Source organism: Leuciscus leuciscus (assembly GCF_965113295.1).
Source record: "Leuciscus leuciscus genome assembly, chromosome: 2".
In the NCBI taxonomy this organism is placed as follows: Eukaryota; Metazoa; Chordata; class Actinopteri; order Cypriniformes; family Leuciscidae; genus Leuciscus; species Leuciscus leuciscus.
In genome coordinates, this window is record NC_138726.1 from 25,169,807 (window position 1) to 25,194,633 (window position 24,827).

At 37.9% G+C, this 24,827-nt stretch overlaps 2 protein-coding genes across 2 annotated transcripts in view; both read left to right on the top strand.

Annotated features, from left to right (window-relative positions):
• Positions 1-24,827, top strand: part of col4a5 (collagen, type IV, alpha 5 (Alport syndrome)) — an 82,267-nt gene that overhangs the window by 30,516 nt on the left and 26,924 nt on the right. Inside the window, exons 3-25 of the mRNA XM_082162643.1 lie at positions 4,040-4,129; positions 4,255-4,299; positions 4,377-4,421; positions 7,159-7,221; positions 7,333-7,386; positions 7,499-7,525; positions 7,628-7,708; positions 9,108-9,170; positions 9,355-9,390; positions 9,479-9,520; positions 9,601-9,693; positions 10,292-10,345; positions 11,739-11,795; positions 11,899-11,943; positions 12,026-12,079; positions 12,571-12,615; positions 12,732-12,825; positions 13,507-13,542; positions 13,691-13,942; positions 14,052-14,141; positions 14,509-14,579; positions 14,723-14,914; positions 17,782-17,950. Of these exons, the coding sequence (XP_082018769.1) occupies positions 4,040-4,129; positions 4,255-4,299; positions 4,377-4,421; positions 7,159-7,221; positions 7,333-7,386; positions 7,499-7,525; positions 7,628-7,708; positions 9,108-9,170; positions 9,355-9,390; positions 9,479-9,520; positions 9,601-9,693; positions 10,292-10,345; positions 11,739-11,795; positions 11,899-11,943; positions 12,026-12,079; positions 12,571-12,615; positions 12,732-12,825; positions 13,507-13,542; positions 13,691-13,942; positions 14,052-14,141; positions 14,509-14,579; positions 14,723-14,914; positions 17,782-17,950 (1,798 nt within the window). The remainder of the gene's footprint in view (positions 1-4,039; positions 4,130-4,254; positions 4,300-4,376; positions 4,422-7,158; positions 7,222-7,332; positions 7,387-7,498; positions 7,526-7,627; positions 7,709-9,107; positions 9,171-9,354; positions 9,391-9,478; positions 9,521-9,600; positions 9,694-10,291; positions 10,346-11,738; positions 11,796-11,898; positions 11,944-12,025; positions 12,080-12,570; positions 12,616-12,731; positions 12,826-13,506; positions 13,543-13,690; positions 13,943-14,051; positions 14,142-14,508; positions 14,580-14,722; positions 14,915-17,781; positions 17,951-24,827) is intronic.
• Positions 19,742-22,699, top strand: LOC309492914 (uncharacterized protein; the record flags this gene model as incomplete). The annotated part of the gene is made up of 4 exons (XM_082161954.1): positions 19,742-19,751; positions 21,476-21,517; positions 21,601-21,960; positions 22,039-22,699. The coding sequence occupies 4 exons, from the start codon at positions 19,742-19,744 to the stop codon at positions 22,665-22,667; spliced, it is 1,041 nt and encodes a 346-aa protein (XP_082018080.1). The 3' UTR covers positions 22,668-22,699.

Here is a 24,827-nt window from a genome sequence, read left to right on the forward strand (position 1 = left end):
TCATATAAATGTGTTAATGCATGAATGTTGTTCTAGGCCAAGCTATATTCTTGAGCTGCACGATTAATCGTTAAAAGATTGTGATCTCGATTCAAACACCTACACAATCTTAAACCTAAATGACAATGATTCGCTTGTCTATTAAACCTTTGACAAAATCATACCAGAACATTCAAATCTGCCATTGTCATGTTTAGGTATGAAACCGCTTCACAAACAGTCTTTTCAACCACACAGTATCATTATTTCTGTTACAAATATTCAAATGATTACAGAAGCACTGGGATAAAAGTTTATAGTTCGGATATAAATAGCTTTGGTAGCTATCAAAATCACCTTTTAACTCTTACCCTGCCAAATACTGAATTTTCAGAGTATCCGTGTTTTAGGTGGGGGGCGCTATTATGCATCTTCTGAAAGAGGACTGAATCTCCATGCGAAGACGATGCAGAAACAAGCGATATCATATGTAATCATATGCATATGTAAAAAAAAATTTTTCTTTCTTTTGATATATAGCATGTTAAGATATTCATTCAACAAAATATTCCGGGGGCCATGACATTTTGTGAAAATGATCAAAAATGCTGGCCAGAGAATGTCTAATAAGGGCAGAACTTCCATTCTCAGTAAACTTCCGGCTTCTGAACTGGTTGCAGTTCCACTCTGGTTCCATATGAGGGCGCTCACAGGACGAGTGCAGAATTAATGGAGGTCTATAGCGCTATACCTCTCAAAATCCACTTTTCTCAGGATATAATTTTTTGTCTAGTAATTTGAATGTTGTATTCGAAAGGAGATGCAAAGAAATTACACATTGCTGGGTGTTCGATTTTTTAGAGTCACTTATTTGCTTTAAAAAGTCTTTTAAAATGTCAATGACATCATACACATCGTACGACCAGAGATACTGCTTACGGCAATCCTTCAGTCACTCTGGTGCTTTCGCGCTCTGCACTTTCTTTTCTCTCGAGAAATAGGACAGCCCTTTGCCCACTATTAGAACAATTTATCATTGCACACCTGCGAGGCATTTTTCTCCTTTTTCAGTTTTTATTGATATGTAGCACTATTGAGTGGCGGGACATTGGTTGTTGTTGTTTTTTTTAAGGTGGCAATACTATACCATATGTATCCTGTAGTTCCTAACACAAGAATAACACAACAAGTACTCAAATTCAATTTATTTTCCGTGTAAATTTCACATTACATACATAACCATAGGCAGATAAAAGTGGCAGCAACCAAAAAAAAAGTTGATGCGTTGAAAAAAAAAACTTGGCCGAAAAAGTCCGCCTTAACATTCTGGTCCCGCTTCGGATCAGTCCTTCACTGACCAATCAGCACTCATTAGCAGAATGCTAGCGTGTTATGGGCAACAACAACTCAACCTGTAAGAAATCGAAAGGACATAAGTACTCGTTCATTCAACTTTCAACCTATAACCCATGTTGAAATTGCAAATCCTACAATCAAATCTGAGATTTCTCAACGGCAATCGGGTGAAGGAGACAAATTTAGCCGTCTAGCCCCATAGACTCCCATTCATTTTGCACTCATGGGCGATCGCCCCCAGTGGAACTCTGGTGGAACTACAACCAAAATTCGGTACAATAGGACTTAATAGGGAGTGGCCGGCCTCTGACGCTGGCGGTGGCTGGCAACTTAAAAAAAAAAAAAACACTGGTGGGGAAAGAGTTAAAAGCAACTAACGATAATATTATTACATTGTTATGCCACTAGGTGGCATTGTGTCAAAAATATATATTTATCATTGAATCATTCATTAAATAGATTTGTTCATAAATGCTGATTCTTCCATTAATGAAACAAGCAAAGTATTTGAGTGAGTCATTGAATCATTCATTCAAACTGATTTTTTAAAATAATTCTTTCAAATTAATTAAATATTTTTAAATAGGCAGCAATTAACATTTTATTAGAACCTCTAGTAAATTGCATGTCATTTTTTTAATTGTCTGTTCAGAATCATGAGAGAATAATGTTATCTCTATTCAAAACAAAAAAGTTGTGATTCTCAATTTATCCAGAATCGTGCAGCTCTACTATATTCATTTGTCAAAATGAATTGAACATGAACTCAACATAAGCCTGACTCTTTTCATTTTAATCTGTGCCTCCCGAAGTGCTGCACTGGGTAATGTATCACTTTATGCTTAGATGTTAGTGGTTTTGAAGACTTTACACGACACCGGTTTCAATTGAAAATGGAAAACTTTTTATGCGTTTTGGCCGTTCACGATATCGTTATTGTCTCTGTGTGAACCACACAAACGCAAATTTGTAAAAAAGGTAAATTTCATTCACCGTTACTTGAAAGACAATCTAGAATATTAAGATGGGTTGCTTTCGACCCCGACATTAAACCAGCGAGGGCTGATGGGAGGTTTCAGCTCTGGTATAGGCTTGGCATCACCTCTTTTAGTTCAATTTCATCAAAGGGAGAATTAGATAGCTTTCAGGAGATTTCTGATAAATATGGTCTGGGGAAAAAAAATTTTTTTAGGTACTTACAAACTAGGACTTATTTTAATAAAGAGATACGATACATGGAGAAGCATGACACCAATTTAACTGATCTATTTATCGACATATAAAAAAATAAAGATAATAGGAAACTTGTCTCAAAACTATATCTAGCCAGTAGCCATTCTTTCCTGTAGCTCAGTGGTAAGAGCATTGCGTTAACAACGCAAGGTTGTGGGTTCGATCCCAGGGGATTGCACATACCTATGTATAAATGTATAGGATAATGCAATGTAAGTCGCTTTGGATAAAAGCGTCTGCCAAATGCATAAATGTAAATGTAGCCATTCAATCTATAAAGAAACAATCAACAAATAAGGTTAGATTAAAATGGGAAAAATAATCTGGTCTAGATATTTCAGAGGAAGACTGGCTGAATATCTGTTCTGTACAGGCGACTTCTACCAGCTCGGGTGTGTGGAGAGAATTCTGTTGGCGGAATCTTATTAGATACTTTGTAACCCCCAAGTTAAAATCTATTCAGAATTGCGAGTGGGGAAGTGGTCTATGTTGGAGGAAATGTTCATGTATTCTGGAGCTGCCCAGCCATTCAGTCATATTGACAGGAGGTAATACATTTTATTTTCGGTGATGGAATTGACTGCTCACTTTCTACAATTTACCTGGGCAACTTAGCAGCTCATTTGATGATGAAAGACAAGTACCTTTTAAAAATATTATTAGCAGCCAGCAAGAAAGCTGTAACACGAAAGTGGCTACAATTTGAACCCCCAACAAAAGCTGAATGGCTGGACATTATGACCAGTGTCCAAAATATGGAGAGGATGACTTTCGCTTTAAACCTACAGATGGATAAGTATTTGCAGTATTGGGAAAAATGGATTGTGTTCAGGACTTCATGACATGTTTATTGACCAATGTATCATCTGACATATACCAGTTTCATCAATGTTGTTTTATGTAAGAATGTATGGGTGACCGATTGTTCTGTCTTGTTTAGATGTGATTGTATGTTGTAGTTGCTGTTTTTTTCTTTCTGTTTTTCTGTTTAGTTTTATTTGTTTTTTGTCTTTTGTTTTTTTTTCAAAAGGATAAAGAATAAAAAAAAAGTAAAAAAAAAAGAAGGTAAATTTCATGCATATTGCGTGTTCAGTCTATTAGGCACGTAGTGTTTCTTTGCAAAGTGACATCGCCAACTACTGGCCTGACATGTATAATACATCGTTTTTAGTCGTTTCCGCGGATCCATGTGAACGGGGATCATTTTGACAATATTGTCTTCTGTACGCGAAAAACGCGAAGGAAAAACGTTATTAGTACATTGTTGTTGTGTAAACACGCCCTTAGACACTAGTCTGATTGGATCTCTTTAATGTTTACAATATTTCTTATGGTTTTTTTTTCTTTCTTTTTTTTCTATGTGCATTATGTTAAAAAAATTTGTAATTGATGTGAACTTCTCTGTACATCCTTAATGTCTTTGGTCTCTTTTATGTTGTTCTTTAAATATTTGCCTAACTTTTAATGACAGGGTGATCGAGGGTTTCCAGGTTTATCAGGCCAGCCAGGTGTTCCAGGTTTCCCTGGACCAGAGGGGCCGATTGGACCTCGTGGAGAGAAGGTCAGTGGTCAGGCCATTATGATATTAATATAATCATAAGCATAATAATTGCTGTTCAACCAGAATCTGTTACTGATCAGCTATACTGTTGCTTCTATTAAGACTGGACTTTCTTTCTTTCACAGGGTGATGATGGACCTTCAGGGCCAGTGGGGAGCAAAGGAATAAGAGTGAGAGTTTCTCAGTAACAGCCTCTGGCTCATAATGGATCCACAGTTATCAGCAAATACTGACTGTGTTTTTGCAGGGACCTTCTGGATTGCCGGGCTTCCCAGGAACACCAGGAATCCCAGTGAGTGAATCAATGAGGGCTTTCTTAAAAATATCACCTTATTTTAGCCGTAAAAAGTAATTAATACATCCAAATTGAAAATAGTTGACAGTGAAGTTTATTAAAGGGTAACTCTCGCCAAAATGCAACCTAGGGTCGTTTTGTTAATCTACCCGAGGCAAACTTTTGTTCAAAAGCATAATTAGAATGGAAACGGCACTTTTAAGTTTGACCGTATTTTTGTTTTCGATCAAATTGCCTTTTGAATGGGAGTGCTTGGGGCACTTCTATGATAGCATCAAAAATCACTATTTTTAAAACACTAAGAAAGCTCGACACAACATGAAACTTTACTGGAAGTATCACCAGGGGCTCTTCACATGAACTCGAGCATTGAGAACATTGTTTGTGTACACAGAGTTTACTAAAAAGAAAAGTTTTGAACAACTCACTATAGCTGTCAAAAATAGTCGATCTCTGAATGCAGCGTAACAGGGAGGAGAGTAAAGATGGAAAGCTCATAAAGCTTAGTTCCATATAAATTCATGGATAATTTGTTGTTTTGTCGTTAGTGAAAATCAGTAATGACCTTGTATGTGAAAAAGGATGCTCATATAAGAAGCAATACTAAAATTCACAGTAAGTTCATTCACATTCGGAGATCGACTATTTTTGACTGTCAAAATGCCGGCGGACACAGAGACAGTGAGATGTTCAAAATCTTTCTTTATAGTAAACTCTGTGTACACAAACAATGTTCTCAATGCTCGAGTTCATGTGAAGAGCCCCTTGTGATACTTCGAGCAAACTTTTACTATAAAGAAAGATTTTGAACATCTCACTGTCTCTGTGTCCACCGGCATTTTGACAGTCAAAAATAGTCGATCTCCGAATGTGAATGAACTTACTGTGAATTTTAGTATTGCTTCTTATATGAGCATCCTTTTTCACATACAAGGTCATTACTGATTTTCACTAACGACAAAACAACAAATTATCCATGAATTTATATGGAACTAAGCTTTATGAGCTTTCCATCTTTACTCTCCTCCCTGTTACGCTGCATTCAGAGATCGACTATTTTTGACAGCTATAGTGAGTTGTTCAAAACTTTTCTTTTTAGTAAACTCTGTGTACACAAACAATGTTCTCAATGCTCGAGTTCATGTGAAGAGCCCCTGGTGATACTTCCAGTAAAGTTTCATGTTGTGTCGAGCCTTCTTAGTGTTTTAAAAATAGCGTTTTTTTATGCTATCATAGAAGTGCCCCAAGCACTCCCATTCAAAAGGCTATTTGACCAAAAATGAAAATACGGTCAAACTTAAAAGTGACGTTTCCATTCTAATTATGCTTTTAAACGAAATTTCGCCTCGGGTAGATTAACAAAAACACTCTAGGTTGCATTTTGGCGAGAGTTACCCTTTATCTATTTAAATGTGCACCGTGGTGTAGATCAAATCATCAAATTATGTCTCCATTATTGACATAGTTTGCAAAAAAACTCATTGCTATGGAATAAACTAATTTGAAAAATTAGACCCCAGAGTGGTCAGAAAATTTTAATGTGGCATGTATTTACATTTGGCAAAACAGTTTGTCCAACAGCAAAGACCAATTTGCCATTATTAAACCAGAATACATCAGAGAGTGAGTATGTCTGTTTTGTTAAACATCTGCTGTGTAAACTTATGTTGTAATATTTATATTTTACTTTGTATATACTTTTCTGCACTGAATATATAGCAGACAGATGTATATGTTTTTATATTTTTTTTACTTTTAGTTTGCACATTGTTTGGAGGGAAACATTTGGCAGGATGTAGAATAACATGTTAGTAAATAATTTTTTTTCTTCTGTCCGATTAATTGATTATGAAAACACTCGTTAGTTGCAGCCCTAGACAGACATACAGTAGACATACTGTACACACCATTCAGTTTGTGGTCAGCCTGGGGTCAGTATGATTTTTTTAATGTTTTTGAAACAGGTCTTTTATGCTCACCAAGGCTTCATTTATTTGATTAAAGATACAGTAAAACCAATAATATTGTAAAATATTATTACAATTTTAAAATAATTTTGATCACGTGATCCTTCAGAAATCAATCTAATATCCTGATTTGGTGCTCTGAAACATTTCTTATTATCAATGATGAAAATAGTTTTTTTTTTTTTTTTGTGGAAACCATAACGACTTTTTTTCAGGATAGAAATAAAACTTTTTTGAATAGAAAGTTCAAAAGAACAGCATTTATTTGATAAAGAAATCTGGTAGCATTTTATTTTACAGTCCTGTTACCCATGAACGTACTATGTACTTATTATAGTAATTGCAATAACTGGATAATAACTAGGTACTAATCCTGAACCTAACCCTAAACCTAACCTTAACCCATTTACCTTATATTACCCAGTACTTTCTTAGGTAATTACACTGTAAGTAAACGTAAGTGCACATACTGTAAAATAAAGTGCAACCAGAATTCTTTTCTAGCAATGTAAATATCTTTACTTTGATTAATTTAATGCATCCTTGTTGAATAAAAGTATTATTTAAAAAAAAAATCTTACTGTCCTCAAACTTTTGAACCATGTGTGGTAAATGGGCTGTATTTTTTTCGAACACTGTCTCTGAAATCATGTAAGGCTCTCTTGACATACAGTAAGTGTGTCAATCTACTGTCGTCTGTCTACTTCTTGCCTCGCATTCTAAATGTTAATAGTTATAAGATTGTATGTGCTGTTTTTGACTGACAGGGTCTCCCAGGACAGGATGGCGCACCTGGACCCAGAGGAATTCCAGGCTGTAACGGAACTAAAGTATGAAACACTACAAACAACAAGCCTTCATCAGTTTACGGACAGGTTGAATGGATTAAAACTTAAAAAAGAGCAAACAAATATAAATAAACCTTTTTTTTTTCTTTTCAGGGTGAAAGAGGATTCCCAGGAAGTCCAGGCCTTCCAGGTTTAGAGGGTCGAATAGTAAGTATTGCTTTGTCACATTTCAAATTTGCAAGCATACTATCATGCACTCACTCACAGAAGTATTGAACTCATTATTCTCTAAATAATTAATACTTTCTTGTGTCCACAGGGTCTAACAGGTCCTATGGGACAAAAGGCAATTTTTTCATTCCATAATCCATATTAGCCATATTACGTATCCGTAATGAAGGATATGTGTGAAATTATGTTTATAAATGCCTTCTCTTTTCTCCTGTAGGGGGACCCTGGGGAAGTCTTATATGGAAATAGAATTTCAGAAAATGGGGATCCTGGCATTGATGGCAGACCAGGCTCAAGGGTGAGCATTTACAGATTAATCAGCAACAGAACCAGACTTTTTCAGGATCGTTCATATCAATATATGATTGTCATGAGTTAACTCGTGATTAATCGCAACTTCATCACACATTTTTATCTGTTCTAAATGTACCTTAAATTAATACTTTCCGAGTTTTTAATACTTTAATCAACATGGGCATGGAAAAATATGGATGCTTTATGCAAATGTATGTTTATTATTAGTGAAACCATACTCAACATATAGCATGAAGGCATATAGCATGTTTCAAAGATCATAGATGTTTTTCCAAGGAACTTAGGGCTTATCAAGAGGATTTGACATTTCCAATTAATGTATTAGATTATTATTATTATTATTATATTAATATTACAATAAATTTTCCTCGCAATAATTTTATAGTGCATCCCCCCATAACCGACGAGCTTCGAGAATTATATTTTAGCTTACTCCTCATTTCAAAAACAACTTAAGACGAAATACTTCTCTTCTAATTTTTCACTACTTATGGGCCACAAGAGAAATATTAAGAAAATAAATTAAGACAGTTATATACCATTATCAGCACGTTGAAGTAGATTCAGCTCTCATTGTCTCTGAGAGAATATGCACCGGTAATTCAGCGTCAGATGTTTTTACTTTCACTTTCTGTAGTGATTAATTGACTGGGGTTTGTTTGAGACTTCTCCACCGGCATAACTCTAGAGCAAAGTTTGCACATTGCTTGTGTGATATCCACTAACTCGCCTTCTTGGTTTAAAATGTGAATATTTCCAATATTGTGCGAAAATGTCCTTTATCAACAATTGCTCGCAAAATGATGGACCAAAATGATCATCAAGTGATATTCAACATATACTCAACGTGCTGCGGTGATAACTTAATTCACATCGACAATAAATGCAGACAACTTTTGTCTTGTCGAAAGAACCATCAGACATCGTCAGACATCAGACATCGTTTTGTATTTACATTTTCTGTCCAGAAGACCTTTTTCTTTCTCCGTTTCTGTTTGCTGCTGCATCCTTTACTGTCTATGGCTGCATCTTCATTTCTCCAACTAGGCCACGGGTCAAACAGACAATGTGCGCTGCGTTAATCACGCATTAATAATATTAGTGCTGTTCAAATTAATTTGCGTTAATGCGTCATTAACGTGTTAATTTTGACAGCCCTAAAATAAATAACAAATTGAATTTCTCATTATTGTGACTTGATATCTCACAGTTGAGACTTGTCACAATCATGACTGTATTTATTGGATATAAAGTCACAAATAGATATCTTTCATACTATACCAATAAATGATAGAGATATATATTTGGATTTCTTGAATTGTCAATAAATAAATGTGAAATGACTCTAGTTCATACAGTAACCCTCTGGTTACCATATATAGGGGAATCCCGGACCACCAGGTCCTCAAGGTCCTCCTGGTCCTTCTGGTCCCAGAGGGTTTGAGGTAAGACACTGATTGCAGTTTCTATTTTTGTGCAGCTCTAAGCTTGTGTGATTTAAACTCCACCACACACATTTAAGATGAAGGGCTGTGAATCTATGTTACCCTTTATACTGCTGACTTATACAGATTTAGTATTTTGCAATACTATAATTCATTTCATTTGTAAAATTCCACTCTTTTTCAGGGTCGCCCAGGCCCTCCTGGTCCACCAGGCCCGAAGGTAAGTCTGAAGGCTGCAATTAAACACTGTCCGGTTTTACTTATCTCAGGTTTGCCAAAGTGCTAATGTGTCTTTTTTTTCTTTGAAGGGAAACATGGGATTGAACTTTCAAGGACCCAAAGGAGCGCAGGTACGCACCATTGTGAAACAATATATACATCAGGTTTATTAACAGTTGGGTTTTTAATGTGCATATGTTTATGTGTGAAGGGTGAACGTGGATTACAAGGACCTCCAGGACCACCAGGTCAGGTTGGCGAAGTATCAGGCTTACCTGATACAGTCATACAACAGGGAGAAAAGGTACCATTTATTTATTTATTTACTTCTTCTTTTTTTTTACTCACAGCCCAAATAAGAATATCTGATATAAAGGTATTTTTATCATGACAATATAAATTATATATATTTATTTTTTATAGTACAATGTTCTTGAGTTACATTGCTTGATAGCAGGTCACATCAAATATATTTTTATATATACATCATCTGAAAGCTGGATACATAATCTTTCCATTGATGTATGGTTTGTTAGGATAGGACAATATTTGGCCGAGATACAACTATTTGAAAACCTGGAATCTGAGGGTGCAGCAAAATCAAAATATTGAGAAAATCGCCTTTAAAGTTGTCCATTTCTATTGGCGATAGTGCTGCATCCATTCACAAAAATAAATGTTTTATATATTTAAGGTGGGAAATTTACAAAATATCGTCATGGAACATGATCTTTACTTAATATCCTAATGATTTTTGGCATAAAAGAAAAATCTATAATTTTGACCCATACAATGTTTTGTTGGCTATTGCCACAAATATACCCGTGCAACATAAGACTGGTTTTGTGATCCAGGGTCACATATGTGTTTTGATGAATGTTTTGTTGTTTGTCTTTTAATAGGGTGATGTCGGCCCACCTGGAGATCCTGGTTATCCAGGCCCCCCTGGCCCTCCTGTATGTATCTTTCTTTTTGTTTCCTTTCATTCTATTCCACACTCATTAAAACTAGAGTCGTCATACCGGTACTATAGTTACCAGTCGGTACTAAAAAAAAGTTGCCAGTACCTGCATCTCTGCAGTACTGGTTGTACCGAGTATCTGGTATATTCGGTACCCGATGATAGACGCTGCTTTTAAAACGCTCTCGTTCGTGTTTGTTTGAGTGCTCTCTGAGCGTCAAATGTTTCTATTTACAGCGTGTTTTTACAAGCGTTTGTGGCCAATCACAATCATATCTGTTGAGCTTGTGAATGCAATGGCCAATTAGAGGTGCTAGTCGGTAAGTTAGTCAGAATCTGCTCAACACCACTGAAAATGTTCAATGCGTGCCGCGCGCTCGTGAATCCTTTCTCTGAAAACCAGCAGTGTAAACACAATATAAATAAGAAATTCATTGTACAATTAAGAACTTTTTTTATTATAACAGGAGTTTTCGCAAGAGTGCAGAATTCAGTGAGCTTGTGCTTTAGAGATTCACAGCCTTAGTGATTATAAAGGAAGAGATCTTCTCTTGCTTTCTGTTTATCACCCATTCACAATCTGAATACAAGTTTAGTTTTTGATGATTGAACTGTAAACTGCGAGGATGATGTGTAGATATGGTACCCTGGTAAACCAGAGTTCTCGCGAGAGCACAAGTTGAATTTGCTCAGCGAGTTACTCTGGTGTCGAGCAATGGAGCTCATTAAATATGCCCCTCGATCTGAGCTGCACCAATCACATCGGGTTATCTGATATAGGCGGGCCAGAGGCGAGCTAAACAGATGACGACAGCGTTGTGACGTCGAAGTCATCAGTAAACATTGGATAAATAGCAGTGGTTTGAAACGGCTTTGGCCGCTACAATGAACGAGTTAGACTTGGCTTTTTCCCAAAAGAGGAACAGAAGACGGCGCTCGAATCGTTTCTTTGCAAGTAGGGTGTTTTTGCTGTTTTGCCGACCGGAAGAGTATAATCTACCAGTTAGCTCCCCTGGTAGCTAAGCGTATGGGGTTTATTGTTGTGATTGGTCGTAGTGTTATCCAATTGCGTGCTGTGAGATTTTCAAATGCATGCTTGGTGCCGCCCCTCGAGCTGGCTGATTTTCATTGATCAACACCAGACCATTAATCTTTTAGATTTAGGTCTGGATTTCCAGGCTATAGATATGGGGTAGGATTAAGGAATGTATAATATGGTCATGCAGAATAAGACATTAATATGTGCTTTATAAGTACCAATAAACAGCAAATATTCTAATAACATGCATGCTAATAAGCAACTTGTTCATAGTGTGAATTGGACCCTAAACTAAAGTGTTACCTGCTTATTTTCATTTATAATGAACATTCCTGTCTTTGTCTGACAGGGTCCGCAAGGGGGCCAGAAAGGTAACAAAGGAGAACCTGGCGAACCTGGAAAGAGGGTGAGTTAATGTCTACTGAAACCCCAACTACTTGTTTATGTTTACAGATTACAAAAGACAGCGTTTTATGACATGTATACGGTTATATATTTATTTTCATAAGGGAAAAAACGGGAAAGATGGTGAACAAGGCCTCTCTGGATATCTGGTAAGCTGTCTACAATAGACGTTTAGTACATTTCACCAAAATGATGATATTCTTTAATGCTGTTGTCACATCTCTTTCTCAGGGTGAGAAAGGAAATACAGGTACTCCTGGTCTACCTGGACGAGATGGTGTGAGAGTAAGTACTGAACGTGTCATCAAAACACAACATTAGGACATCAAATCCTTAGTAAACACTGTCTAATGATGATCACACGCACAAAGGTGCAGTATTAATGTGGTTGAGTTGAGTGTTCATGAAAAATCAGCTCACTCACAGATAATTTTTTCATTTCAAATTAATTTAAATTAGAATTTTGTTGTCAGGTAGAATTGCATACATGTTGTGATTAAACATGGACAATGTCGCACAGACAGCATGATCAGCCAAACACTGTGATGGAACTGCCTACACGCACATGTGACCCCAGAATACACTTTATCTGCTTGTGTCACTTCGTTGCTCTTAATTTGATCTCATGTTATGTCATAACATATTTATTCAACTTTATGAAGGACGAAGTATGTCTTCATCCAAAAAGTTTTGAGGATGCACTAGCTCCCTTGCCTCCTCTGAGAAAATGCCCTGGCTCGAAATCATACATATATGCTTTTGTTATACACATTTAGGGTGAGAAAGGTAATCAAGGGCCTCCTGGACCTCCATCATTCAGGGTATGTTGAATATTTCTCTCTTCTATTCTGTCATCTTTGCATAGGCCTGATGTTTATCATTATTTATTATATATTAACATTAGTTTAATTAAAAAATAAACCTTTTCACCCCATAGGAAGGGCAGTTCTCAGGCATAGGCGGAATAGGACCAAAAGGAGACAGTGGTGAGCCAGGATCACCTGGATCTAAAGGAGATAGAGGACTTCCAGGTATTTAAACACTAAAGGTCAAGCTTAAAGTGATAGTTCACCCGAAAATGAAAATTCTGTCATCATTTACTCACCCTCAAGTTGTTCCAGACCTGTATGAATTTCTTTCTTCTGCTGAACACAAAAAAAAGTTATTTTGAAGAATGTCGGTAACCAAACAGTTGATGGGCGCCATTGACTTCCAAAGTATAGGGGAAAAAAATACAATGGAAGTCAGTCATGGCACTTTGGCACAGGCATTTCAGAATGATCAAACCAACATTTGAGATGCTGTGCAATGAAATTGGTCTGCTGGTTAGTCCAGTTGTCTAATCACATCCTCTGTTGAAGTCTGTTGCGCATCGAGGGATTTTTAGCGCATGATTTCTAAATGGATAAGACATTTATTCACCTCAATTGAGCACATACATTTTTTGTGTGCATTTTTTTTAATTTATGTGCACTTTGGCATTTCCATCCAGCGTTTTTTTATGCAGTATCCCAAAATGTGCATAAAAATAGGTGGATGGAAACAGCTATTGTCATGAATCAGAACAGAACATTTCAGTGATGCAGTTGTAAGGTCATGTATTGTGGCCTGGTCAGACTTTGGAGAAAGTGGCCAGAACTATAATTTATGCACTGTTTATCCATACAAATATTATTTGTATCAGAGGTCAATGCATTTTTGTCTTTTGGTAGGTTTTCAGGGGCCACCTGGTCCACAAGGTCTTGCAGGTAAGCATTAAAACCTAATATTTTAATAATATTTTTTTTATGCAATTGTAGTTCATACATATTTTCATTACAATTCTTTCAGTGTATGATTGATTCATGTTAATTTAATTCATGCAGTTAATTAAATTAAAGAAATCTTTAATCATAGGAATTGGAGGTCCAGGTCCTCCCGGCTCGCCAGGTTTACCCGGAGAGAGAGGAGAAAAGGGTGATGAGGGACTGCCTGGAAATTCGCTCCCTGGACCACCTGGGAGACCAGGTCAACAAGGTCCCCAAGGATTCCAAGGGCCTCCTGGTCCCCCAGGAATATTCAACGGCGATGTAGAATGTAGTCGTGGTCTTACTGGTCCACCAGGCCTGCAGGGGGAGCGTGGATTTCCTGGAGAAAGAGGACTGCAAGGTTTGCCATGCATTTTATATTAGAAAACAAAATCTGTATGAACAACACAAAATTATTTGTATTTTTTTTTTACATTGTGGCTAATACTCTCTAATGCTAATTGTCACAGGTCAAAAAGGAGAGACATGTGTGAATTGTTTCAGTAATGGAAACCCTGTCCCAGGACCCCCAGGGTTTCCAGGTCCTCCTGGAAATCAAGGTTAGATTTAAGTAATTTTTTTCATATGTACCTTTCACGTGTCATGCAGATGTTTTACCTAATAAAGGCGCAATATACAGTATATATATAATTTATCGAAATCTCCGGTCATCTCTATTTACAATAAAACATGGTAGGAAGGTACTGCTCAGGTCCAAAACCAAAAGGTAGTTCACAGTATTCTTTGAAGTACCAAGTAAATAACATGGTACATTTCAGTACAAAAGTATAGTATATATACCAATGTACAGTACTTTTTGTCCACGATTTTCAGGACTAAAGAACAAAACTTTTATCTCACAATTTAAAAAAATAAATAAAGTACAGATGCTTTTCAAGCTGCATGTCACACTTGTTTTTGTGTCAGGTGCTCCTGGTTTGCCTGGAGCTAAAGGAGAAAGAGGATACCAAGGAGGACAAGGGCTCATAGGCTCTCCTGTGAGTGCTTCCTTAGAGTACCTCACTTTTTTTTTAAAGTGGCAGATGCTTCAGAGATATTCAGAAATATAATTACTTTATATTTCACCAGGTCTCCATGACATTTTAGTAAATAACTTTTAAGTGATATATTTACCCTTTAGGGAATACAAGGACCTCAGGGTCCCCCTGGATACCCTGGAGAAAAGGGCGACCCAGGCGATGCCATCTCTGGTCTGGGTGTGAAAGGAGACAAGGGAGACACAGGCTTTCCTGGCTCTCCTGGTCTGCCGGGACTCGACGGAAGACCTGGTCGTGATGGCGTGCCTGGTCCCCCTGGCCTCAGAGGACCAGCTGTGAGTGTTTGTTCAGTTTTCTTTAGACGTACAACTTTTATTGTTTTGGGTCTTTTATACAGTTAAATAAACTGATATGTTATTTATCATAATAATACACTGACTACTGAATTGCAATTTATCCACTATCCACAATCTTAGGCCCTGTTTACACCTGGCATTAAGATGCATTTTGGTCGAACCCAGACCAGGTGTGTTAAACACACACCTGGTGTTTAAATCCGTGTCTTTTGTCCACTGTAAGTGTTCTTCCATAAAATTTTCAGGAGACATTCATGGAGTCAACAAAGTGTCATTTTATTGACTGCAACACTTAAGGACTGACCAAACATTGAGCAGAAGAAAGAGAGAAAAAACAAAACAAAAAAACACTGACTAAGAAATGGGACTTCAGCACATTTATTAAGTACGTTCTGAATTAAGAATTCTTGATTCGTGATTATGAAAGTGATGTGATTTGTGGATTACTGATAAGCGCAAGTCTGGAGAAACGCGTTTATTTATTCATTCTCAGTGTTGAGAAACATAGCCTTCATGTGTTACGTTATGGTGTTAATAATAACTAAAGTACCTAATTATGTTACATATTTATTTTTTATGTAAACTAGCGCGTTAGTTACTTATGGATTAAAAAGTACCGTTGTATCAGTGCTGCGCGAGCTCTCTCTCACAAACACGGACGCGCGCACTCAGAGAGAGAAGATAATTGTAAAATGAAAATTGACGGGCTAAGTAAAAATTTTGTTCATGCTTGTTTTTTTCTGTCAAAATGTCAGAAAGCATTTTGTATTATCCATCCGTGTTTTTAAAATTCGTTAAATGACGGACGTTTTACTGTTAACAGCCCTCATTATATGTCGGATTCGTCTAACTTATACTTGATATTCTTTTTAGAATAAGTGATTCGTTATGCTATTAATGGACTCCTGTCTATTCATTTTCAACTGTTTTCTATAAATATGTTTGTATTGGCTAACATTTATTCAGCTAATGCGTGTCCTGTTTAAAATGAGCAATGTTCAAATGCAAAGACAGCACGTCACAAATAGAAGCCCTTTTCCCTGTGGTATTTAGCATCCTATTTGGATATTGGAATAATAAATTAAGTTGCATATCTTAATTGTACACACAATGTTCCCAAGGTTTTTTTTTTTTTTAAGCTTCTGCTACTCCTACGTCATACATCGTCAAGTGTTACTCTTTTGGCGTAAGTCGACTTGCGTATGGCCGTCTCCCAGAAGCTAGTTATTTTAGTCTACAAAGTTTTAAATATGGATATTTTTCTTACACGAACGCATCGCTTCACTTCAAAATGCCTTTATTAACCCCCAAGAGCCGTTTCGTGCACTTTCATCACGGATGGATAGGCTCTGATGGACTTCCAAAAACATATGCCCGTTGGGCCCTATTTTAACGATCTAAGTGCATGGTCTAAAGCGCACGGCACAAGATCACTTAGTCCGAATCCACTTTTGCTTGTCTAACGCCGGGAAAAATGGTCGGCGCACCAGGCGCATGGTCTAAAAGGGTTGTCCCTATTCTCATTGAGTAATGGGTTTGTTTTTGGATTTACGTGCATTAAACCAATCAGAGTCTCATCTCCCATTCCCTTTAAATGCCAGTTGCGCTCGCGCCATGGCAGATTTGCTATTTACATGACGGAATTTAATAGTGGAAAGACCGAACGTGTCTCCAGAGCGCAAACAGAACTGCTCATGCGCAAGGTAAAAGTGCGCAAGCAGACCATCTACAGGACAAGCCGGATTCCACCATATCTTTATGTACACAATAATAAGCTTTTATATTATAATCCTTTTATTTGAAATATTTGGCATGTTTGTGTGCTGCTGTGCATCCCTGTATGTTTAATAAGCAGAATGTACGCTCTTTGTGGACCCGCCTATTGGCGCACATTACTAACGCACTCATTAAATAACAAAAAAAAAATTGACTTTAGACCAGGTTTCAGTTGGTCAATGGCGCAGTCTATTTCTGTTGCCTCAAAATAGCAACGCGCCAACAATGCGCCAGAACACACCTCGTTTTCAGACCAGCACGCCCATGGATGCACAAATGGGCGCAAATGTATTTGCTAATTAAACAACGTGGCACAGGACGTGAAAATGATAACTGCGTCGGACTGAAACTAGCAAAAAACACTTGCGTCGCGCTTGGCGCTGCATTGCGCCGGGTGTAAGATGGGGCCCATTGACTCCCATTATAAGGCTTGGAAGAGCCAGGAAATTTTTTAATACAACTCCGATTGTATTCGTCTGAAAGAAGAATGTCATTTACACTTAGGATGGCTTCAGGGTGAGTAAATCATGGGGCTAATTTTCATTTTTGGGTGAACTGTCCCTTTAATACCAGGTGTAAACAGGGCTTTAGTCAACCAGAACATTTCCACCCTCTCTCTGACCCTTACGGCCTTTTCAGACCACAAGCTTGAGCTTCTCGTCAGCGTAACTTCATTGTCACTGCAGCTGCAGACGCTCGAGAATATTCACACTGGAAGCGTTTGTACAGCGTCACAGCAGCAGCTCCAGGGCTACATATAAGCAAGCATTTCTTTACCATGACAACTTTAAATTTGTTTTTAGAAGTTGGTCATTTATAAACTTGAAGGTCTTGAAAGTTTGAAAGAAACCTTCTCATGTAAATGGTAAACAATAAACACAACCAAGAAAACAACTCTGATCTTGTCCCTTCCTTGTCGTTAGAAATAAAAAGGGTTAAATATATAAATATTTGTATTTATCTAAATGCAGACTTCTATGTTAACATACTTTTCACTTCTAAAACGAGAAACTGCACTTTCCATGACTTAAGTAAAAGGTTCACAAAACAATCTGCCATTTTTTTTAAAGGGTTCGGCTGTGGTGAAGGGTGCACAAGGTCCACCAGGTGAACCCGGCTTCCCAGGACCTCCAGGAGACAGGGGTCTAAGTGGTCCCCCAGGATTTGGTCCACAGGGACCTCCTGGAGAGAAGGGTATTCAGGGCGTTTCAGGAAGACCAGGGGTTCCTGGAGTTCCAGGTAAAAAACAATTCTTGTTTTTATGTTCAATTTATTTTAAGGCTGTCAATGAATTGAATATGTGAATATAAATTACATATTATATTTTTGCACTAATCAAGGTAAATATCTAGTTCAGTTATGAAACTCTAGATGGAGCAGGCTGATTGGTCCTTACATGCAGTCTAAAAGCAATCATTTCATTATTACATGGCATAAGCTAATTGGCCTCTGCTGATTCTGCAGCCAATGAGATTGCTGGCTCATCATTTGCTCTGGTTCAGTGTTCACTGTAAGCTGGTCCTGCAGCGCCAGTAGTTGATATGACGGACCACCTGTCAAAAAATGATTGATTGACAGGTGCCACGCCCCTTCCGGTGACAGGTCCCGCCCCTTCCGGTGACATGTCCCGCCCCTTCCGGTGTCCCGCCCCTTCCGGTGTCCCGCCCCTTCCGGTGACAGGTGTCCCGCCCCTTTTGACTTTTGATTGACAGTTTGACAGTTAGTATGACTTTTGATCATGTTTTGACAGCTAGTTTTGACTTTTGATTGACAGTTTGACAGCTTTTGATCATGTTTTGACAGCTAGTTTTGACTTTTGATGTCGGCTTTTGAAGTCTTTTGATATTGACAGAAAGTGTTATAACAATATGTCATGGTATCTGACAGCTAGTTTGATGCCTTTTGAACATGACAGTTAGTGTTTTTGAAGCCTTTTGATCGTTTGAAGACACTGTGATTAAATAATACGTCATGGCTATATGACAGCTAGTTTTAATTGTTTGAAGCCTTTTGAACATGACAGTTAGTGTGTGTTTTTGAAGTTGGTATCACACACACGATCCTCCCTACATATTCCTGAGCGTATCCGGGCTGTACTGTGAAACTGATAAGGGGAAAACTGGAAGTTTATCTCACACACAAATGTTGAAAAACCATTCAGTTCTTTTAAAAGAATATAAATTATTATAAATAATTTAAAATAAAGATCTTACTAAAATCTCACTCCAAAAGTTTAAATAAAATGGAGTCATAAAAACAATTGCAATAAGTCTCTCAAAGCATCGTCTGTGTGGGCCGCGCGCGCGTCTCTCTCTCTCTCTCTCTCTCTGTGTGTGTGTGTGTGTGTGTGTGTGTGTGTCACGGGATTCCCCCTGCCACCCTTTTGAGCTCTGACATCTGAAACGTGCTGTTCAGACACTGTGATTAAACAATGTCGTACAAAAAACATTCTATCCTTTAAAATAATGATCGTGTCAATTAAACTAAAGTTGAAAAAACATACTGTTCTAATGATCATTTAACTAAGGTTGAAAAACTGTGGAAGTTTATCTCACACAAACGTTGAAAAACCATTTGGTTCTTTAAAAGAATATAAAGATCTGAGTCTCTCAAAGCACCAACCAAAGGGTATGTGTGGGGAGCGCGCATCTGTGTATGTGTGTGTGTGAGAGTCACACAGATTTGTACGTTTAGTTAAAATAAACAAGGCCATAATGTCTCTCAAAAACAAAGGCTAGTGTGTTGGCTAATCATTTATTGTCCAATTATAATCTATTGAACCGGTTATCTCATCCGTAGGGAGTCTAGCATGAAATACAGCCCGTGAGGCTTTGATAAGACACTGAAGTCACAGATAAGGTACCAAAATTCATAATGCAATGGCGCCATCTATTGGACACACAATAGCGTTTTTCTCCAATACTTGTCATGGTCAATATATACAGCTGGCATTCATCCTCTGGGCATAATCATCAAAGTTTGGACACACTTTTGCTCATCTCAGCTCTCTCTCTCTCTGGGTCATCAAAAATGCAAAACGGTGAGTATTTTTTTTTCTCTATATTTTATGCTATGATGCTACAGTAATATGATTTTAAAATCTACAATATTTATTATGCTATGCTGTTTTAAACCATATCACAAGTATAATTCATTAGTGTTTTAAACATGTTATTGGTAATTTGATCTGCTGATACAGATATGTGTATCTACTTTATTAATTTATGATAAAGTATGGTGTATAAAAATCTGCAACATTTATTATGCTGTTTTAAATCATATCACAAATAATTTTTATACCTGCTGTAACTAAAATCTGCATTACTGTTTTAATCATTCATTCTTGGTATAGTGTTTTAAACACTGTTTTATTTAAAAACATAATCTATGTATTTTAAACACTCATTCATTATTATTTTAGAATATATTATAGAACAGTTTAATATAAATGTTTTGTCAGGATTGTTCTATCTGCAGTGATGTTTTATTTAAAACATCATTTGAGACACAAGTCATTATTTCATTGCAGCAAAAGTCATATTCTAACCGCGCTTTTATTTTGAAACCGCTGGCTTTTCGTAGTATGCTTCACTGCTTTTAACATACTGTTCTATGATCAATATCAATTCTGTTTGCAGTGTATATGTTTTCAGAAAATTATATATTTTGTTTGGCATGTATAGTTTGTTTGGCATGTATATGTTTTTCAGAAAACATTATATTGTGATACTTTTTCACCATTGCGCGGCTTTTATTATGAAAAGACGGACAAGGAAGTGTCCGGTGACTGCTTAGCTGCTAAGCATAGCTGCTTAGCAGCCATGCTACAATTCTGTTTACTATGTATATTTGATCAATTCTGCCTACATTAAATCGATGTTTTGCCATCGCGTTATCCATGTCTATTTTACTAAGACAGTGCCGCGCTCCTGTTAGCGCTCCCGGTTAGGAATGCATGGTTGTAGCTGGCAGCTCATGCTACGCTGCTAACTGCTCTTAAATGTGCTTGATATGCTCTATCAAACACTAGTTTCGATGTGTATCTGTTTCACAAGGCAGATCGGTTTGTTTTTGAAATATTGGCAGATTATTTGAAAACATAAAAGCTTGTTTTAGCCACTGTCTTAAACACATCATCCCAAGCATGTTTTTGATACAAGCACTAATCAGCTCTCCGGCGCCACCTGCTGTTGCGGAGTTAAAACTACATCCTGTTATGGTGAAATTCTGCCCCCTAGCGCCACGGAGTTAAAACTACATCCTGTTATGGTGAAATTCTGCCCCCCTAGCGCCACGGAGTTAAAACTACATCCTGTTATGGTGAAATTGTGCCCCCTAGCCCCCGGTGTACTATAACAGTCTGTTATAGTGATATAACATGTTGAATTATATATATATATATATATATATATATATATATATATATATATATATATATATAATTTTTATTTTTTTAATGAAATTTTTTTTTTCAGCATCTGCCTGTCTGTCAAGCATATAAAATGACTCACAACTGTTTCCATTCATAACAGGCTTTTTTCCCTCCCAGGTGCAAATATTGAAAGCAATGCTGTGGATGCATGTGAGGACTGATCTTTTTCTATTCTTTTATAAATAATAAATGTTTTTTTTTTTTTTTAATTTAAAAAAATGTTTTTTTTTTTTTTTATAAATAAATAAAATGAACGTATTTTAATTCTCTCTCTCTCTCTCTCTCTCTCTCTCTCTCTCACTCTCTCTCTCTCTCTTTTTTCTAATTCGCAGCAACAGCTACTCCGGTGATTGATGCAGACAGCGCAACGGATGGTAAAACAAGACCCATCGCCGACGTAATGTTATTCTTAATGTTTATGAGAAATCTAATTAATTAATTAATTTATTTATTTCAGATTTCATTCATTTTATTACTCAACCCGGCTACCCGCTTGACACCGCTCAAGAAGAGAATGAAGACCTCACCGTCGTTGTAACAGATAGGTCCCACTCCGTACCTGAGCCCACTCCGACGCATGCTGAGGATCACGTAGTTCCTAACGACGCGGCTATAGACCAGATCCCCGGACCAAGTGGAGAGTCTTTGAGAAAGAAGACTAGAAAAACGGATCGTTCTACCCCACCAGACAGTCCTGAAAGAAAAATTGCTCGTTTTACCCCGGCGATCAGTCCTGAGAGTAGTCCTGACAGGAGAACTCTCTGCTCGACGCCACCGAACAGTCCTGCGACGAGTCTTGACAGCCTATTTCTTTATGGTAAGACTATCAACATTATTTGTATTTAAACTCAAATTGAGCTATACCATTAAGATTTTGTGTTATATTTCTACACAGCTGGGTCCGGTAGAAGCCCTGACACCGCAACTAGCTGGAATACGCCTCAACGCATCGCTTGGGAACAGAGTTCTTGGACAAGCGAGCATGATGAGGTGACAACCACAAACGCTGATCAATCACCGTATCCTTTTCACTCGCCGCCGGAAGAAGAAGAAGACATAGATGTTGAAGAAGTGCCAGCTGCGCCTCACCCGACTGACGAACCACTCGACGATAGTCCTCTGACCCGTAGGCTCATTAATGCAATAGAGACATTAGGCCAAGAGTTTCGTGACGCACAGGTTGATATAAACAACAAATACATTGAGCTACGTGACGTACAAGACGATATAATCACCAAATTGATTGCGCTGCGCAGTGAGACACAAACCGAAACGCGTAGCAGATTAGACGCATTGCGCAGTGAGCTTCGGGCCTATCACCTCGAGACACGTAGCCGATTTGACACACAGGATCGCTTTATTCAAAATCTGTCCGATGAAATATTCAGACGTATCCAAAGTATGCAGGCAGCCATCTGTGAGGATTTTGATAGAAGCGGTCGCATGTTCACCGAATACCATCGTGAGCTGGTGCTTTTGATCCATCATCTCATACTCGTCATCCTAGATGAAACAGCGGAGTAAATTTACGGTTGTAGCCGTTTTTTCTTTACCTATCATCTAGTATACTCTATGATTTTGTAATATTTCATCTGTACTTTTTACATATACTCTATGATTTTCATGTATGCTTTGATTTTTATACTCTATGATTCCATGTATGCTTTGATTTTTTATATTCTATGATTTTCATGTATGCTTTGATTTGTTTTTACACATACCCTGTGATTTTTTTACATATTTCATCTACACTTTTTACATATAACCTGTGATTCCATGTATGCTTTGATTTGTTTTTATACTTTTTACATATTTCATCTATGCTGTTTTACATATAACCTGTGATTTTTACATTTTTACATTTCATGTTTTGGTCTGAAATCTAAAATGGATGATTCAAAAAGCTTTGGCGCAGACGACACAGAGCTGTCGCCGGACGAGATTGAAATGCTAAGTATGCTGCCGGACGAACTTTTAATGTTTCTGGATTCTTCAGAACAGTATTTGTTTAATCTAGAATCTTCACAACCCCCTGCTAATTTGGATCTTTTTGAATTAGCCGTAAATCCAAATATGAATATGTTCGATCATGTGCTAAACGTAGACAACGATCCTGTTGTACAATACGGCGGGGATTTAAACAACCAACCCCCTGAGCATCCTGCCGCTGATCCTGACTGCGACCACACAGAGCATCCTCCCGCAAATGATACTTCACAACCATCCACATCCGCAGCAGGTAATGTTGACCCTACCACACAGACTCGATTAAGCCGTACGGACATTGATACGCTGATTCGCGAGGGTGGGGACGTTAACGGATATCATGTTTTACCACGACCTCGTTTCAATAGCGTGACATTGCGAAGGACTATGAATCTGAGAGAGATTAACTCTACAGATTTAGCCTCTTATCACACCCACTTACACGACATGCTGAGCGAGACTGTAACCTTCGCTAGAGAAATCGGTGGTCATGCTCCCGTAATCAATATGACCATCTCGGCTCCCAGTCTACAAACACCTGTCAGCGCCGTTTTAACCCCCGGTAATAATTACGACGTGGATTCGCTTTTCGACCAATTTGAAAAAGTTTTACAGAGCAACAATCAGTTACTATCCGACGATGTCGTTGAAATTGATGCTTCTCTAGCCATGAACAGACAAGGCGGCGTTCGCCGTAAACTTATAGATATCGCTGTTGATCAGGTCATCAAAAGAAAAAAGACGAGTTTATTCTGTCCCACAAATATTTCAAATAATTTGTGCTTCTCCATCTGTCTAGCTCATTTTCTTAAGCCACAATTACCCGAGAGCGAGTTAGAAAAACTGGCTGCCGCCATCCAAAACAGCGTCGGCTTCTCAATCCAAGACCGAATCGCTCTTAGCGACATAGCATCGTTTGAACGAGCGCTAGACATTAAAATCGTTGTGTTTCACAGATCTAATGCCATGGTCTTAGAAACGTACAAAAATTGTGACGAACCCCACCCAAAAACGGTTTTCCTTTATCTGCACAATGATCACTACTACATGATACTGAATTTGACGGCATTCATCGGCTCGGATTACGTCTGTCCATTTTGCTACAAATCTTACACCAGTCGCAGAAACCATCAATGCAAGCATGTATGCAATGTGTGTTTTGACCCTGATTGTTACACGTTCCCTAAAAGAACAATACACTGCCCCGACTGTTTGCGTTACTGTAAATCCAGCTATTGTTTCGAAATGCATAAAAAACCACCTTCCGGTCAGGAATACCCCTCTTGTGATACTATTAAATACTGCAAACTATGTAACAGACGTTACAACGCTAAACCCGGCGCCAAGAAAACCAAACACAAATGCGCCCCAGACAAATGCGTGCATTGTCGCGAAATTCTTGCGGGTGAGGGGGAGCACCAATGTTTCATACAGCCCCTAGCACCTAAGGAAACGTGTGAGAAATACATCTTCTACGATTTTGAAACGCGTTACGACAATGGTAGGCACGTGGCTAATTTTGTTTGCGCCATCACATTCAAAGGGGAGAAATTTACGGCCCAGGGTACCGACTGCATCGCTAAGCTAATCAACCGCTTCAGACACCCCCGATATAAAGGCTACTGCTTCATCGCTCATTACGCCTCCAGATTCGACGCCTTTCTAATTCTGGAGTATTTTTGCAAAGCCGGGATTGCA